This window comes from Trichomycterus rosablanca, chromosome 17 (assembly GCF_030014385.1).
Source record: "Trichomycterus rosablanca isolate fTriRos1 chromosome 17, fTriRos1.hap1, whole genome shotgun sequence".
NCBI lineage: Eukaryota > Metazoa > Chordata > Actinopteri > Siluriformes > Trichomycteridae > Trichomycterus > Trichomycterus rosablanca.
Window position 1 is genome coordinate 25,327,143 of NC_086004.1, and position 19,748 is coordinate 25,346,890.

General features: G+C 37.1%; 1 protein-coding gene across 1 annotated transcript in view; it reads right to left on the reverse strand.

Moving 5' to 3' along the window:
• Positions 1-18,689, reverse strand: part of col6a1 (collagen, type VI, alpha 1) — a 32,711-nt gene extending 14,022 nt beyond the window's left edge. Inside the window, exons 1-20 of the mRNA XM_063013311.1 lie at positions 18,405-18,689; positions 12,920-13,049; positions 12,400-12,600; positions 12,104-12,263; positions 11,849-11,962; positions 10,824-10,844; positions 10,692-10,712; positions 10,555-10,599; positions 10,019-10,072; positions 7,696-7,740; positions 7,551-7,577; positions 7,408-7,434; positions 6,945-6,989; positions 6,554-6,607; positions 4,572-4,634; positions 3,214-3,276; positions 2,935-2,988; positions 2,345-2,380; positions 2,157-2,219; positions 1,399-1,461 (exon numbers count right to left, since the gene is read on the reverse strand). Of these exons, the coding sequence (XP_062869381.1) occupies positions 1,399-1,461; positions 2,157-2,219; positions 2,345-2,380; positions 2,935-2,988; positions 3,214-3,276; positions 4,572-4,634; positions 6,554-6,607; positions 6,945-6,989; positions 7,408-7,434; positions 7,551-7,577; positions 7,696-7,740; positions 10,019-10,072; positions 10,555-10,599; positions 10,692-10,712; positions 10,824-10,844; positions 11,849-11,962; positions 12,104-12,263; positions 12,400-12,600; positions 12,920-13,049; positions 18,405-18,501 (1,383 nt within the window). The 5' untranslated portion in view covers positions 18,502-18,689. The remainder of the gene's footprint in view (positions 1-1,398; positions 1,462-2,156; positions 2,220-2,344; positions 2,381-2,934; positions 2,989-3,213; positions 3,277-4,571; positions 4,635-6,553; positions 6,608-6,944; positions 6,990-7,407; positions 7,435-7,550; positions 7,578-7,695; positions 7,741-10,018; positions 10,073-10,554; positions 10,600-10,691; positions 10,713-10,823; positions 10,845-11,848; positions 11,963-12,103; positions 12,264-12,399; positions 12,601-12,919; positions 13,050-18,404) is intronic.
• Between the last annotated feature and the right edge of the window lie 1,059 nt (positions 18,690-19,748).

Consider the following 19,748-nt stretch of genomic DNA (forward strand, 5'->3'; position numbering starts at 1 on the left):
TGTTATTGCCTGGTTCCACTTCTGTTACAGATTAGGCACAAATTCCTACAGACATTCTTCAAAAACCTACAGAAAGTCTTTCCAGGACAGTGAAGGCTGTTTTTGCGGCAAAGGACATCCAACAAACTTGTACGCAGGTTTCTACATATTTTTGGCCTTATAGTGAATTTCTGCGCTCTTTGGAAATTTGTAGTGGACAGGAAACACCCAAATCCATTCATAACAAACTGGCCCAAAATTTAAAGGTTGAAAAAAAGCTTAATGTTTTACTAGCTTTAAGTGTTCACTGAGTCATAACCACAAATACACTTATGACTAAGAGAAGCTTATTTTCCCATTTACCATAAATTTTGGTAAAAGGGAATCCTGAACCGAGGATTAAATCAGAAACGTAAAGGTTTCTAAAGAACAAGGTCTTTTACTCAACAAAACACATTAACGTTTCCACATTAATGTTTCTCCACCCACTTAAACTGGAAATTTGTTTTGCCAATAAATGTTCTGATTTGGTACTAAGGCTCTATAAAAGAAACTGAATCTCAAACACTGTTCTATTAGCACTGACTTCAAATACATTATGGAGAAGATACAAATCTGGGCTTTGGCCAATCTAGCACATATAGAACACAAGTAAAACAGCAAACCATTGTCTGTTTCATACAATCATTAACATTCCAGATCCATCCCATATGCTACATGACTAAAACAATACTGCCTGAAAGCGAGCCAAAATATACTGGAGAATTACATTACAGTTTAGGCCTGATGGAGGAGGAGGGTGTGTGCTGAGAGTTTTTTTGTCTTCCTTATACAAGAATTATGATGTATTTAATGAAGCTCTACCATTAAAAACGGCTTGCATACATGCCACTTTGACATGAGTTCTGAATCCTTTTTGCAGTTTATTTACTCGTCTTTTTTAATACAGTCAAAGAGACCAACATATCAAGAAAAAAGCACAAATTTTTTTTACCCCAGTTTTCCTCCTAAACTAATCATATTCAATTACCTGATTTGTATATCTGCCTCTACTGCTGCATGTAAATCTGGGGTTCTTCTACCATGCTCAGGAAACTATAAATCTTAAATCCATTCATTTCAAATGGGCTTTATTCCTTTGTCTTCTGGCAAGCCTCCTAACCTGGTACCAACATCTGTGACCTTGAAGAAAACAGGGGCCTCGCAAATGCCTCAGCACTGAGGTCAGCTTCAAGCTTTCAACTTTTAAAGATTAAAAGAGTCATGGATCATATGGCCAACCAAGTGTTTAGGCCTTCAGGATTGGCATATGTTTTTAATTATTCAACATCCCACATAACCTTCTTTTATAAAGAGAATCCATGGCTATCATATTTATTTAGTGAAAGGATCATATTTTGTGATTTCAGGCTCACTTACAGGTTCACCATTAGGTCCAGATGATCCTTCACGTCCTTGATCACCCCGAGGACCGGGTTCACCCTGCAGACATCAAAGGTTACATCAACGTCACTTATTATAAAACTTAATTTACCAGTTCTGTTTTATCTACACTATATAAATTCATAAGGCTGGTCTGGCCATTACTTTTTTTAAATAAATTTTGTCATAATACCTTAATTAATATAAATAATAACAGTTATAACAAACATGGTGGTCATGGAAAGAGTACAATACCATATATTTACAAGTCAGGAAAATCTTTTTCCATATGAGAACTCTGTGCTAATGCATAGACTCTTCAGTTATACTCCCTCCACTATGCTTCACAGATAGGATGGCTTTTACATGTTGTAATGTTTTTGCAATATGCTTTGTTTGTTCTGCACAGCACTCACACATCCTACAGAAATACATTTTATACATTTACCAATTTTGACTAGACAGTGTACACAGTGTACACAAATTTCAGAATTTCTTAGTATTTCTTATGTATTTTCAATACTTTTTACTCAAATATTAATGCTGTATATAATCTGAAATTAATAATATTGTATTTGGCAAAATAGAAACATGTTTACTAATTGCCTGAAACTTTACAGTCCCCACTGAACACCACACTACATGTAATATTCACTAAACAACAAACATTATACACTGACAACTCTCTAAAAATACAATAAAATTGTAAAAAGCTAAAAAGGTGCTGAATATTATTACAATTTATAGAAACTTACAGCATCTCCTCTGGGCCCTCTGTTTCCACGAGTACCTTGTTCTCCTTTCTCACCTGCTGTACCCTACACAGGGATTAAAAAAATATCTAAGATATACTTTTCGTTAACAAAGTGCATCTGAACTTCATAAATCACATCAAAACAATCAATAAGAATCTGGTAATGGCAAATGTAAATGTAAATATTACTCTTTCGCCTCTTGGGCCATCTTGTCCTGCTGGTCCCTGTAAAAAAAGAAAAAACATCATTATTTATTCATGAAAGCCAGTACACACAGTACACATGTCATTAGAAGTTATGAAGTGAATTTATTTAGAACTTTATGTCCTGCTTTTTAGCACTTAATGCACCCAAACCCTGGTCTGGAAATGAAAAAGTACTGGCGACAGCAGCGAAAAAAGTAGCTATGCCAGAAAATGCGACACCAACAATAAGTTAGTTCTTTTTTTCAGACTGCCTATACTAAGCAGGACTTCCTTTAAGCATTTTTATGATTTAGATAAGTGAACCTTTAAACACAAGGTAAATCCCAAATTACTTTGTCTTTACAGCATGTCTACACAGGATTTAACATGGTGTTCAGACCCAAAAGTGCAAAACACAATTAAAGTAATAGAATGTGAGGTAACTTTAAGCAGTACTATGCAGGTAAGTTCAGAATTTATTAATTTCATTTCGGAATGTATTCATTCATCTACCCCATTATGATAGAGCTCTTATGTGCAGAGCACACAAAAACAAAGCCATATAAAATAAAAAAGGAAATAAAAACACTTACCTCATCCCCTCTTTCTCCTTTGTCCCCATTAGCTCCTCTTGGTCCTCCATCCCCCTATAAAATCAATAACACAGCATGTGTTGATAAGACAGCTCACTAAAGTGATATTTATGTGTGCTAGTGATGTTAGGGCTCTGGAAAAAATCAAGGCATTTCCTAACAGCTGTGGCTGAAGAACATTCAGGCATCTACACTGACTTGATGCACTTATTATAATATTGTGATTTTACAAAAAAAAAAAAAAAAAATGAACCATGTCATTAATGCTTTTTTATTTACCTTAGGTCCAGGTGATCCATAATTACCAGGTCTCCCTGCATCACCATCTTTGCCAGGATCACCCTAAAAACACATTCTTGTTTATTACCTGTGGTATATGGAAAGTTTGCTGTATTCTAATTTATTTAGGACACAAGTGAGATAAGGAGCAGCAGGTACAAGTGTTATTATTCTGTATTAATAGTACTAACTATTAAGTGTGAGTGCATTTTTGACAATGGATTCAACTTTCAAGAACTTTATTGGTTTGCTTGTCCAGGAGTAGACTTTTAGTGTACACCCAACATGCTATTAAGAATGCAATAAAACACAAAGCTCTTTTTTTTTTAAGTGCACTTTGTGTTACTTTTGCAATTACAGTGTATTGGAATGAATATCTGGAAAACCAATAAAACTGAGCTGATAAATGTTTAAAGCAACTGCAACAAATGCTGAGAAAACAGCATCTAAAAAAGACTGGCTGGCTTGTTTACTTTGTTTTCCATTTGCTAAGATACGGATACAGACACAGACCCAGAAGCCTTCACTGTACATGAATTATTAGTGTTATGATACGATATGGTTCACCCAGTAACCACCAGAACGAAAAATTAACCCCATGTACTGCTGATTTTCCTCAGTTTATGCAAAACCTGTAATTTTGCCATTCATTTAACATACTATTTTGTTACCTCAGTTGTGTAAGTCATAGATTAAGGTGTGGCCAGTTTTAACATGTTTAAGTGATAAAACCTGACGTTTTACATGAACTTTGGTAAAAATCCTATTAGAATTCTGTAAAATTAATGAATTATGTTTGTGAGAATGGGACACAGAGCCATGACTGGTAAAAACATTACACTAACAGTTCTAGAAATTACATGTAGTTTTGTCTTACTGTAGTAGTACTGTCCCAAATAAACCAATGATTCTATTTTTATAATTAATCTATTAGTTATAATCTATTAGTTATAATCTATTAATTATAATTAATAGTCTCTGTTTCAACCCTACAGTATATGCATAAGACTAGTGGCATAATGTTACATCATAACAATTATACAGTAGTAATTAAAACCAAATAGAAACGATACATTTTACATTTTACATACATTTTAAATACTGCATGTGTATGAAGCATTTATCAAGCAATAGTTTTAGGTGTCTATTTTATGTTTTTTTTTACAGCTTTATAAACACAATTACCAAAAATACTTTGTTCCTGATAACAAATGGCACTTAAGAACTTTTTAAAGCACTAAATTGTTCAGAATAGTTGAATATGTTCATTTTAATTGTATTTGTTTTACTGTAAATGTCATTATCTTCAGATAAGACCCATATACATAGATTGTAAGACAAACAGATCTGTTTCTTACTTTAGCTCCTTTTCTCCCATAAGAACCTGGGTCTCCTTTTGGTCCTGACTCTCCTTGAAAACCCTTTAACAGAGTGCAGATAAAAAGAATAATCAGACAACAAATATGGCAACATGAGGCTAAAAAATGCAACATCTGTCACCAGATTTTCAATCTATAGGCAGATTCATTATGGAATGTAAATAAAGCACAAACAGTCCATCAAGAAAGCAGTCCACGAGAGGGGTCTGCATGTCAAAATTAGTAAATGTTTGGCTTTTAAAAGGCAAACATCCTTAGTCCTGGTTTCCAGATGCAAGCTGAGCATTAACAGCTGTTTTATACATGTCTGACTAGCAGCCAATTATTTTGCTCAAGAGAATAAACAACTCACGTTTTAGCCAATCAACTGTAACTGTGAAAAGAGGATGCATTTTTTTGCAGAGACTGTACAGACAAAGTGAATCTCACGGCAAACATAAAATCAAGAATAAACCTCTGATTTACTTAGATAATCAGACAGGGATTTAACCAGTTTAAATATTTACAAAGTTACCATGGGATTACTACAGAAGTATACATTAAGTATTACACTACATTAGCTGAGCTTTATTTTGGCAGATAAACTTTTGCAAATGCTGTGCCTCTATTCAATGCACGAAACTGTGGCTTAAGGGTCTTGCTCAAGGACCATGCAGTAGCAACTTGGCAGTTAGCAGTTTAAACAATAATGCAATAACTGGAACACACACAAGTCTACTGTTGGTTTTCAAAAAACGTACTAGGTTAAAAAATATACCTAAAACAATTTAAGATTATTAATCTGATGATATGAAAAGTTCCATGATGTCATTTAACTTTGTGTCATGGCCTCCAAATGTCTTGTCAGTGGTTAGAATTTATTACAGCTATGGAACTTACTGTGTCCATATAAACAGGGCAAGTTTGACTGCACCAAAAAGTGCATTAAAATAACATGGGAAAATTGTTTCTTGCTGGAGTTACAGTAAGTAGAAAGTCCAATCTGCCACTTTGGGTTACATGGGTTACACTGTTCACAGTCAAGCATGTATTATGCCATTGGTTTAGATGCTCTGGCTTTTTTGCTTTGTCAGTGTGATCTGCAACAAACTTCAGACAAGCTTTGGGGTTAGAAAAGGCTTTTTTTATCCACTGCAGCCCTTAAATCCATTGTAATAAATGGCTTGTCTGACTCAGGGCTCTGACAGCTCCTAATTCATGGCAGACTTCTTGCTTTGATGTTGTCTGATTATATTGGTCTATCCAGACAAACTTCCTTTCAGCATAAAGTAACGGATTGGGCTTTGTCTGGCAAAAACCACAACCAAAGAAGAAAGAAGTGTCATACAGCAAAGTTACATAATATAATATAACTTTTTACATCACTTAACAATATAAACAACTTATTGATCACGGTCAGTGGAGGTACAGAGTCAGCCAGAACCACTTGTCACTGGCCAAGAATCCACTCTGGACTGGGAACTAGTTCATCTCAGTTATTCCTAAGGGGAATTTTGGAATAAACAATCATAGAAAAAGCTTTTTTTATTCCTTATAAATAATAGAATTAAAGGCAAAAACTTTTGCATGATTTTGGGCAATGGGAGGAAACCAAAGTACCCAGAAGAAAACTCATGCAGAAAGAGTGGACTATATCCTTTTTTAAATTGCACAGTAATAAAATAATGAAATCCTATATATCAAATCAGAGAACTACAAGTTTCCTAAAATAACCTTCCACATTCCTTGCAGATCGAATATACTTAGCTGTCCTGCCTAAATTATTCATTAATTCATTAATTGCTACTAACTGCTTCATTCTGGTACTAGTCTACACATAAGCATAACAGTTTATTTTTTACTTAGACTAAATCAGGTAGAATTGCTCAAACTCTGACAACCTGCCTATACACACATTTGCACAAATAACATTACTATAAAGGTGATTTTAAACAAAAAGTCATCAGGAGCTAAAAACTTACATCCGGCCCAGGCGACCCTTTGCAGCCTGGAAGTCCAGTGAACCCTGGCTCACCCTGTTAGATAAAACACAAACACACCGCATATAAATACTCTGGCTTGATACTGGTATGAAGGAAGCACAGTGTGGAGGAATACTGTAAAAACAAAGGATGAGTTTATAGCTATTAAAGGAAAAAGACTCAAAGATTACTGCTGGTGTAATGTAATACATTACAGATTGTGATTATTAACATATAACACATACACTATTCTTAAATGTAATTATGACATATCCTAATGGCCAGGGATTACACACAGCTAACAAATGGCTACTACTAATAGATACTATTATATTGTGGCCTCTTTTTGCAGCTGACAGAAAAACAAAAACAAGCATTTAATAACACTCACCTTACGCCCATCAATACCACCTTTCCCAGAATGTCCTTTGTCTCCCTAAAAGAATAAAAAAGATAAAAAAGTTATTACATTTATTCATTTATTGTCTGTTTTACCACTGCTTTATCCTGGTCAGAGATGCGGTGGGTCTGATTCATTGGGTGAAAGGCAGGAAATACCCCAAACAGGTTGCCTGGGCACAAACACACACACAAGCACACACACACACACACACACACACACCTAGAGCAATTTCTAGTAGTACCACTTTGCATGTCTTTGGACTTGTGGGAGGAAACTAAAGCATTTGAAGGAAACCCACACAGCCGCTAGGAGAACACAAACTCCACACAGAAGAGATCCTGGCCACCCAGATCTGCGCCACCATGTCACCCAAAATATTGCAGTTTAGACATAATATTTTGTAATAGAACAATTTCATGACAAGTTACCTAAGATGTAACCATGTACTTACCTTGAACCCTTTGTGGCCCCTCTCTCCCTACACAAAAGAAGAGCAAGAGCAAGATAAGATACATACAGCATTATATAACATATAGTACCAAGAAAAAAAAAAAAAAAGAATCATAATTTCTGAACTGCAATTTGGCATCTTACCTTTTCTCCTCGTTCTCCTTGGTCTCCCTAGAGGAATAAGGAAGGATCAAAAGAAAAAATTAAACTAAATTAAAACTAAATTAAAAAACCCAATCATTCAATCTTAAATAGAAGAAAATGTAATTTTATATTACAAAAAACAAACCTTCATGCCTTGATAACCAACTGGACCGGGATCACCATCTTTTCCCTGTTATGGACAAAGAATAAAAATGATTTAAATGTGTTTTTTAAACAAAGATAACAATGACAGTGATAGATGGTCTGTTTAGGACCAAGTCTTCTCTTCATATGGTTTAGTTCCAGCCTGCCTTGAACGTTTCTAGGCCAAAGCAAGTGAGTATAAACTAGTGAGTGAAAACGTGTTGTGTAAATCCTTTACAGTAACAGCTGTGGAGGCTGAAAGGTGTTATTCTGGTTAACAGTTAATTCTGTGTGACCTGAGTTGGTGTGAAGCATTTAACAACTAATAATACCACAACCGCTGGAAAACCACACAGCACTAACATCAAACACCACCTTAAAGCAACCTACAACACAACCTAAAGCAAGCTACACACCACCTTAAAGCAAGCTACACACCAACTTAAAGCAACCTACACACCAACTTAAAGCAACCTACACACCACCTTAAAGCAAGCTACACACCAACTTAAAGCAAGCTACACACCAACTTAAAGCAACCTACACACCACCTTATAGCAACCTACACACCACCTTAAAGCAACCTACACACCAACTTAAAGAAACCTACACACCAACTTAAAACAACCTACACACCAACTTAAAGCAACCTACACACCAACTTAAAGCAACCTACACACCAACTTAAAGAAACCTACACACCAACTTAAAGCAACCTACACACCAACTTAAAACAACCTACACACCACCTTAAAGCAACCTACACACCAACTTAAAGCAACCTACACACCAACTTAAAGAAACCTACACACCAACTTAAAGCAACCTACACACCACCTTATAGCAACCTACACACCACCTTATAGCAACCTACACACCACCTTAAAGCAACCTACACACCACCTTAAAGCAACCTACACACCAACTTAAAGCAACCTACACACCAACTTAAAGAAACCTACACACCAACTTAAAGCAACCTACACACCACCTTATAGCAACCTACACACCAACTTAAAGCAACCTACACACCACCTTATAGCAACCTACACACCAACTTAAAGCAACCTACACACCACCTTAAAGCAACCTACACACCAACTTAAAGCAACCTACACACCAACTTAAAGAAACCTACACACCAACTTAAAGCAACCTACACACCACCTTAAAGCAACCTACACACCACCTTAAAGCAACCTACACACCAACTTAAAGCAACCTACACACCACCTTATAGCAACCTACACACCAACTTAAAGCAACCTACACACCACCTTATAGCAACTTACACACCACCTTAAAGCAACCTAGACACCACCTTAAAGCAACCTACACACCACCTTAAAGCAACCTACACACCAACTTAAAGCAACCTACACACCACCTTAAAGCAACATACACACCACCTTAAAGCAAACTACACACCACCTTAAAGCAACCTACACACCAACTTAAAGCAACCTACACACCACCTTAAAGCAACCTACACACCACCTTAAAGCAACCTACACACCAACTTAAAGCAACCTACACACCACTTTAAAGCAAACTACACACCACCTTAAAGCAACCTACACACCAACTTAAAGCAACCTACACACCACCTTAAAACAACCTACACACCACCTTAAAGCAACCTACACACCACCTTAAAGCAACCTACACACCACCTTAAAACAACCTACACACCAACTTAAAGCAACCTACACACCACCTTAAAGCAAACTACACACCACCTTAAAGCAACCTACACACCAACTTAAAGCAACCTACACACCACTTTAAAGCAAACTACACACCACCTTAAAGCAACATACACACCACCTTAAATCAAACTACACACCGCCTTAAAGCAACCTACACACCACTTTAAAGCAAACTACACACCACCTTAAAGCAACATACACACCACCTTAAAGCAAACTACACACCACCTTAAAGCAACCTACACACCACCTTAAAGCAACCTACACACCACCTTAAAGCAAACTACACACCACCTTAAAGCAACCTATACACACCACCTTAAAGCAACCTACACACCACCTTAAAGCAAACTACACACCACCTTAAAGCAACCTACACACCACCTTAAAGCAACCTACACACCACCACCTTAAAGCAACCTACAAGAGTTACTGAACAATTTTATGTGGTGAATGTATTTGATTTATTTGTTACTATATAAATAAGCATGTCACATTATTGTATCTCTACAATCTGGCATTCATATTATTTATAAATGCTGAAGAGATTTTTAAAATATGTATGTATGTGTATGGTAGTTATGAAAATCACACATGATGGAATAATGTACTTACATCAGGTCCTACGTCACCTTTCTCTCCCGGCAGTCCTGGTCTACCTGGCTCTCCCTGTACAACAAAGGGTAAACAATTACATGTAAATATAACAATTTAATGCAGTAGTTTAAGACAATTCATTTCATGGTCTACAGATAATAAACAAGGGAAGCTGTGACAGCGCAGAATGTTACTGATCTAACAGTTGTATCTAATGTTGTATCAGACAACAATAATACACAGTCATAATAAATATATCAGATAATTTAACTAAGAAAAATATAAAATTTTGATAATGAATGTGATATTTGTGCAATATAATGCAATAAATGTTTATAGATATATTTGTCTTTAGTCTATATTAAAACAGAAAACACTTAGAAATGGATCTAACTCTTTTGTCTTATTAAGGTGAAATGTCAATATGTTAATGTCTTTATATGTACCTTTATAATAACATTGCCCTCAGCATTGAATTGAATGATGGTTGATGAAAAAGTAATATTTGGACAATAAGATAAAAGATTCAACCATACAAATAAATGAATACCTACTTTTAGACCTTGTTCTCCATCAGGGCCAACAGGTCCAGCGGGAGCCTTTAAAACATCACAAAAGCATGTGCAAACAGTTAACAACACAAAATGTGCTAAAGGGTTTAATCAAGGAATTTAGGAGTAAGGATACTTACACTGCAATCGTAGGAGCAGCACTACAATGAAAGAAAGACAAAGAAAATGGAGTTTTACAACATTACGGATAAATAACAAAAACAGCACTGATTTTTTATAAAATATGAGAAAAGGAGTTTTAATAAACATACCACATCTGTTGTTTCATTACTCTGGAATAGAGAATATCAAAGAGAGAACAGTCAACATCAAAACTCAGATTGTTATTACTTGTACTGAATTGTAGCAGCATTTAAAACGTTCTTACAATCCGAGCTGTGCCTGTGACATGATTCAACAGGAGCTAAAGTAGGGTTTTTAAATTATTTTAAAGTGTTGGCCAATAACATAAATGATATTAGATGAAGGTGCCATAAACACGATATCTACTTAAACATATAGTGGGTATTAAAGCCCAGTGAAAAGTTAAAGTTAGAATACATTGTCTTAAAATGCTTCCCATGTTATGCTGCTTTGTCATGGCCATATGGGTGAAGTAGATTTCTGTCCAGTCATTATTAAAATGTCTATTGTTTTTTAAATTGCCATCATGATACTTCATAACTCTTGGAATCACAGCCTCTGCTGGCTGATTGATGGCGCTTACACAGAGCCGGGGGATAATGGAGATCTGTGTGACTTCCTGTGTGTGATACGGATTCCATATGAGCCTGCAGGTAAATTAAATGATTGGCTACTGCACAGGTGTCAGAGAGGGCGTGTTAGTCACGGCCCTCATTGGTCAGGAGTGAAGGTCAGCAGCAGTAAAGGTGGAAATACAAACTGGTTAATTGGATGCGACTAGACTGAGAGGAAAACTGGGGGAAAAAATAATTCTTTATTTCAGTACATGAGCTTGCTGGACATTTTTTTCCACTCTTATTTCTAGCAATAACATTCTCCATTTATCTAAGAAGGCTTTCCACAAGCTTTTTGAAGCATCTCTGTGGTCATAGATTGGTAGATGTTCCAAAGGTGCTCAAGGCAGGGCTCTGTTTAGGCCACTAAACAGATCATGGACATTTCTTTGGTCACAAAGGCACCGTCATGTAAGAATGGGAAAAAGTCTTCCCCAAACTGTTGTTGCAAAGTTGGAGGCATATAATTTATCATGGGTGTCTACAGTTGTTCTCATAAACAGCTTTATTAAGTAAATTAAGTATGTAGATGGACTTACAATGATGTCGATGATGGTGAGGATTGTGCCCTCCTGGTTGGAGCGCTGTTTGTCAGCAGCAGTGAAGTTCTGTCTGTATCTCATGTCTGTGGCAATAACAGACAATCTGGTGTCCTGTCAAAAAACAACAACAGACGTTACAAAGGGTAGAAAAAGACGATAATGAAGATCTATCACATGCTCTCATCAGGATCAGTCATAGACAAGGCTATTTTTATGTCATTTTTGTCAAATGTCTGTCACAATAAAGAGTACCTCCTGATCAGGGGTGATGGCAACGGCGAACACTTTGATGCCATGCTGCCTGGCCTCGTTTGCTGCATCCTGTATTCCACCGCAAGGTTCTTTATACCCACTGACAGGGTGTCCATCCGTCACAACCACCATGTACTTATTCACATTATAGTAAGAGCCTCTGAAAACAGACACAATTTTTAAAATGTAAAAATAGAGTGATTCCAGGAATGGATTTTAGCACTTTATGTACAAAAAATGAAACAAGTTTAAGAGCTTAAGAGCAAATGTGTGTGTGTGTGTGTGTTATTTCATACCCTCTGAGCAGCTCAGCGATACCATCCTTAATGGCACAGTCGGTGTACGTTCCCTTGCCAATGTACGAGATATCCGATATCTGTTTTTTAAGCTGCTCACGATACGTGTTCACCTCCACTAGGCTGCTAACCAGCTTCACTTCATCACTGTAGTGCAAAGCTCCAGTGTTCCAGGTCACAAATCGGTCACATGGCTTGCGCCTGGTCATAAGGAGAAGCACATAAAGAACACCCCACAAAATCAGAGTAGTGGCAATACATTAAAGATGTGCAGTTTTGTTAACAGTGTAGCACTAATGATTAAGCGCCAAATTGTAAAAACCTACAAAAATGGCAAAAGTACATAAACATATTTCACATTAAAATAATCTAATAAATTACATATTTAAAGTTAAATTGAGTAAGAGTATGAAAGTACATACTTCTTTTGTGGCTATATTAAGGAAAAAACCTCACAGGATTATGTATTTGTAATTAAATCAATATAGTTTATTAATTTAATATAGTGCTTTTCACATACATCTCCTTCAGGTTATCGATGAAGCGGTTGGTGAAGGCCTTGATCTGCTCTACGTAATTTCCTGCAGGTTTGGCTCTGAGGGCAACACTCTCAGATGTGTCCAGTACAAAGAACAGGTCCACGGGACATTCTACAAAGAAAGAAACATACAAATGAAGACAAACATTTAGGTAGAATCAAACTCATCCATTGGTTATGGATGTACTCATGCATAAACAGCAGTAAAAGCAATTATTTAACCAATTTAGGTTTTACTTCAGACTTACATTTACAGCATTTAGCAGACACTCTTATCCAAAGCAATCTAAGCAATTGAGGGTTAAGGGTCTTGCTCAAGGGCCCAACACCTGACAGTGGTGGGGTTTGAACCAGCGGCCTTCTGCTTACTAGTTCAGTACCTTAACCGCTAGGCTACAACTGACTTCTCTTTTACTTTCCCAATCATAAGTCTAAAAGCTATTGTATAATCTTGTGTCAGTGACAATTTGTGTTTCTATGAACTTATTAACTGCAGATTAGCAAACCAATCGTAATAACAGTACAGTTTAATTTTCTATTGTTACAGTGTATCACAAAAGTGAGTACACCCCTCACATTTCTGCAAATATTTTATTATATCTTTTCATGGGACAACACTATAGAAATAAAACTTGGATATAAGTTAGAGTAGTCAGTGTACAACTTGTATAGCAGTGTAGATTTACTGTCTTCTGAAAATAACTCAACACACAGCCATTAATGTCTAAATGGCTGGCAACATAAGTGAGTACACCCCACAGTGAACATGTCCAAATTGTGCCCAAAGTGTCAATATTTTGTGTGACCACAATTATTATCCAGCACTGCCTTAACCCTCCTGGGCATGGAATTCACCAGAGCTGCACAGGTTGCTACTGGAATCCTCTTCCACTCCTCCATGATGACATCACGGAGCTGGTGAATGTTAGACACCTTGAACTCCTCCACCTTCCACTTGAGGATGTGCCACAGGTGCTCAATTGGGTTTAGTTCATTACCTTTACCTTCAGCTTCCTCAGCAAGGCAGTTGTCATCTTGGAGGTTGTGTTTGGGGTCGTTATCCTGTTGGAAAACTGCCATGAGGCCCAGTTTTCGAAGGGAGGGGATCATGCTCTGTTTCAGAATGTCACAGTACATGTTGGAATTCATGTTTCCCTCAATGAACTGCAGCTCCCCAGTGCCAGCAACACTCATGCAGCCCAAGACCATGATGCTACCACCACCATGCTTGACTGTAGGCAAGATACAGTTGTCTTGGTACTTCTCACCAGGGCGCCGCCACACATGCTGGACACCATCTGAGCCAAACAAGTTTATCTTGGTCTCGTCAGACCACAGGGCAATTCAGTAATCCATGTTCTTGGACTGCTTGTCTTCAGCAAACTGTTTGCGGGCTTTCTTGTGCGTCAGCTTCCTTCTGGGATGACGACCATGCAGACCGAGTTGATGCAGTGTGCGGCGTATGGTCTGAGCACTGACAGGCTGACCTCCCATGTCTTCAACCTCTGCAGCAATGCTGGCAGCACTCATGTGTCTATTTTTTAAAGCCAACCTCTGGATATGACGCCGAACACGTGGACTCGACTTCTTTGGTCGACCCTGGCGAAGCCTGTTCCGAGTGGAACCTGTCCTGGAAAACCGCTGTATGACCTTGGCCACCATGCTGTAGCTCAGTTTCAGGGTGTTAGCAATCTTCTTATAGCCCAGGCCATCTTTGTGGAGAGCAACAATTCTATTTCTCACATCGTCAGAGAGTTCTTTGCCATGAGGTGCCATGTTGAATATCCAGTGGCCAGTATGAGAGAATTGTACCCAAAACACCAAATTTAACAGCCCTGCTCCCCATTTACACCTGGGACCTTGACACATGACACCAGGGAGGGACAACGACACATTTGGGCACAATTTGGACATGTTCACTGTGGGGTGTACTCACTTATGTTGCCAGCTATTTAGACATTAATGGCTGTGTGTTGAGTTATTTTCAGAAGACAGTAAATCTACACTGCTATACAAGCTGTACACTGACTACTCTAAGTTATATCCAAGTTTCATGTCTATAGTGTTGTCCCATGAAAAGATATAATGAAATATTTGCAGAAATGTGAGGGGTGTACTCACTTTTGTGATACACTGTATGTAGCTTTTTCATCTGAATGTTGTTTAATATTTTTTCCCTGAGAACTTAGAAAACTCCTTTCTCTTCATTGTGTTTGCTACAAACTGTGTAAGATCATTTATTTTTTTAATAATAAAACTAGGTGCAATTTGCAGTTTTGCAGTGATATTTTAATTTTTCAATAACTTTTCTTCATCAGTTGTGTTTCTTAAACATTTGCTTTAGAACTCCATCGTACCACACTGAGAGCCAATTCATCTCCAATTAGAGGAAACTTGAAACAGTGATGAATCTGCCCAGGCCTGGCAAGCCTGCTGTCATCAGTGGCTTAAAGACAACTTATCCAGGACATTCAGACTACAAAAGAACTGCAGGTGTCGGTGTTAATGGCAATAAAAAATAACCACTGGGCAAACCATCAGTGTTCACCTGGTATTTGCATTTAAACATCTGGATGATCCTCACTCCATGTGAGACACTGTTCTATAGGCAAACATATGAATCAGGATTAAATCTTTACAATTGCAGAAAAGCAAACACAGGAGTGTTCTGAAGTGGCCTAAGCAAAATGAAATGAACAGTGTCTGCCATAAAATGATTTAAAATAATTTAGTGTGATGAATATGCAATAAAATAAGCAATCAGAGACAGTGTGATCACCTGTTCACACCCCTGTGAACTGTCAAGACTAAATTCAGTCACAGACTTTTTAATCATGATATACCTCATTCATGAAATTATGTCAATACAAATGTAATAACAGGCATCAACTGCAAATAAATATAGAGTTAAAGGAAAACTTTGAGAGCCCTTTAGAATATTATGCTTTGGATGAATTGCTCATAAAATGTCAATGGTTGAGATCAAATGTGCTTAGTTGTAAATCTGTTATGTGTTTAATCAAACTAACACCTGATGACTTGGTCACATGACTGACAAATATCCAAAACAATTAAGAACTGACCTAATTAGATAAATGGTTAAGGACCTACCCCAATGGCCCAACAGCAGCAGCTTAAAGGCACTTGTGGCTTTTTGTCCAGATCTTTAACTAAATCCACTGAGTAACCAGTTCCCTTACCAGGTCAATGATACCTGATGAAATGAGCTATATGTTCCTACATTTATTACAAACTTTTTATCCTACATTCGTATTAATCACTTGATCCTAATCATGGTTTCAGTGAGTCTAGCGTCACCTGTAAATAGTGCAAGTAAGAAATACAGAACAGGGAGCTAACTTATCCAATTACTTTCACAAAGCTAGGGTCAATAAAGTCATATTTATTTTACTGTAGTAAATTTGCAGGAAAATAATGTTCTTATTATAATCTTGCTATTGTTGATAAATGTGGACAATTAATAAATAAATGAGATACATAATGTGGAAAATAATGTTATTTAAAAATGAATTTGTTATATCCCATTCATGAAGTCACATTTATATAAAGCTGATGGGTGGACTTTTCAACCTCAGATACCAGGTCACCTCACAGAGATGTCTTGAATTACTCATCACAAAGTTGTTGATTAATGACAGTTGTGGCTAATCCTACACTTGAAATAGTGATGTCAGAAAGGGTATTTTAAGTGATGCCACAGAAGTACCTTGTGTGTTTCCTTAATAACCTTTGTATGGATGCTCATTTTATTTTGTTTTAAAAAAAGGCCAATCAGTGGTTCTAATATTTACAAAGTGAACTACATAAGGAAATCATGCTTTAATCCACAACAATATTATCATAATTAAGTCATTTCGCAAGTCAAGTCTGACATGTTTTTATTTGTGAGCTGTAGTTGAATGAAGGCCTCTTGGGAACATTATTTGTAAGCCAATTTCCAGAGAACTTGGTACATTTTGTTAAATGCAAAAAAACAAGAATGTCATTTCTCTTTATTTAACTGACAAAAGTACAAAGATAAAAATTCTCATGTTTTAATGTTTTAATTGACTAACTTAATTGTCGTGAAATGAAGGCCTTGGGGACATCCGTTTTACAAATCCTATTTCTAGAGAAGAAGGTAACTTTTCAGTCACTTTACACAGTTCGCCACTGCATTAAGAAATGCAACCTAAAGTTGTATTACACAAAGAGACAGTCATTCATCAAATCTATGCATACATGCTGCCAAGTTCTCTGGGCCTGAGCTCATCTTAGATGGACCAAAAGACAAGTGAAAACATCTCTCTGTTATAAGGAAGGTGCAAAAGCCAACATTTGTCATGGTATGGGGGTTCATCAGTGCAAGACATATGCATGATTACTTGCATATGTGTAAAGTTACAGTTGACACCGAGGGGAAATATGCTATCATTAAGGTGACGTCTTTTCCCAAGAATGGTTATTTCAGCAAGATATACCAGGCCTCATTCAGCATGCACTACAACAGTATAACTCAAGCATGTGCTTGACTGACCTGCCTGCAGTCCAGACCTGTCCCTATTGAAAATGCATGGTGCATCATTAAAAGGAGAATCAGGCTGTGAACTGCTGAGTCTTGTATTAAGCAAAAATGCCCTTAGTTCCCAAACGATTTAAAAGTATTATTAAATTCCAAATTTGTTTATATTCACATACTACAAAACATTGCACTTATGAAAAACATTGAAAAACTTTCTACTTTTGTGAGATAAATAAAAGCATAAGAGAGCGAACAAATCCCAGATTCTTAATTTATTACATTTTACAAAATGTTCCATCTGGGGTTTGTACATTAACAGAGTTTAACTGTTTTCTACAGATGCTGTTTTTCAGTCTTCTGATTCACGTAATTTAATTACATTGCTTCAACAATTTAGTTTCTCTGTGTTCTCCAAAACATGCATCAACCAGTGCCCAAGTGGTTTTTTGGGTGTATCATCATCATCATCGTACCATGGTGTATATGAAATCCAGCACATTTCATTTTCAGTTGCCTAGTTAAAAATACAAAAGAATCATCCATACCCCTCAATGGTTGAATTTACACCTTTACCACCTGTGTCAGGTTGGACAGAATTGAACTAAAAGTGAGGACATTTGTAATTGTGCCTCCCTGCAATAAACGCGCCTGTCCAGGATGCATTCCTGCCTTTCTCCAATTGTTTCCGAATGGCGCCAGCCCCACTGCGACCCTGGCCAGGATGACACGGTTTAAGGAAAAGGTTTTTTGTACGTTTTTGTACATGTAAGCAAATAACAGTAGGCCGTATTTTCTAATCAATAAATAAATTACGCTTTTCCCAAAACGCGTTACGCACTGGACCTGCACATGGCGCACAATTGAAACAAGTTGCACAAGGCAAAACTTGTTTTGCCCCAACCCTCAAAAGCAAAAGCAACCAAGGAGAAAATAAGATGCATTTACCATTAAACGGGTGTCTGCTCTTCGGTGATTGAGCAAGTAATCCTGTCCAGGCCGAGCAAAGCAGAAGAGCCAGTAAACGAACTCCGTTTTGCGCCATGGCCCTTTCAAAAAAGGTGCTCGCACGTAAGCCGTGCAAAGCGATGGCTGGGTGAAGACACACTGATGGAATTTGACTATAAAGGAAATGCTAAAACTACTTTTGGCTAAATATTATGCAGGAATATTGGATAGGAGAGGTGGGAAGGCGCGTCCGCTCAGAGCGCAGATCCACGGAGCGCCTTAAAGTCCATCAAGTTAGTACAACTCTGAGGAGGAGGAGCAGCAGCACCTCACCATCCAAATCTATCCATTCTCTAGTTCCTACTACTAATCCCACACACTGCAATTCTCTATATTATAATTAAAACTCACCCGTTTAGCTTTTAAAATTAAACCTGGAGACATAATGGACAAAGACATTATCCAAAGCTTAAGGTTAAACAGTGTCAGCTTATTCTACCATTGTGGTGGCATGTACTGACAATGCTATTCTAATGTTAAATTTTGTATTGTTTAAATTAAGATTTCATTTCAGTTTTACATCCGTTCAATAAACACCATCAACTGCTTCCACCTGGTCAGAGCCATGGTGGATCAGGTGGTGCCTGAAAACAAAGCATGGACAAAGCATCAGTCCATCACATGGCACTCTAACCCATCATATTACTTACACCTTGGGAATCCAAAATCTACCTTGCATTTTTAAGAGCTGGGAGAAAATCATTACCCAGGCCTAGGGAAAACACAGACAGACCCTGGATCTGCACTAAACTCTTAATTTTCGCTAAATTACCAGGTTTTCCTTTGTAAAACTAGATTAACCTACATTTGATGTTACTGTGAAATGTGAACTTAGTTACCTTAGGACCATTAAAGACCATAAACAGTAAAGTCAGGTATTACATTTATAAATGTATACAATGCATTTCTACAAGAGGGACAGAGCACAAACAAGTATATATTGTGGGTTATAAAAACCCTACATAGCATCTGAGAGCTCTACAGACAACTTTATTTTTTTAATTAATATACGCAATTAGATGTTAAAAGTTTGCATGCTTTTACACATGCTAATGCTTAGGCCTTAAAGATGTGAATCTTATCTTTAGAGGACAATACAGAAACCCAAACATATAGTGTAACATCATACAAATAGGTACTACTTTTATTCCTGCAGCCACTATTTTCCAGATTCATTTAAAATGGACTTCATTGAAATTGTATTTAACTTTATGTTTATGTAATAAAACAATTTTATTGTAATTGTTTTTTTTTTTTATCTTTCAGCTGCTCTCACATTAGGGG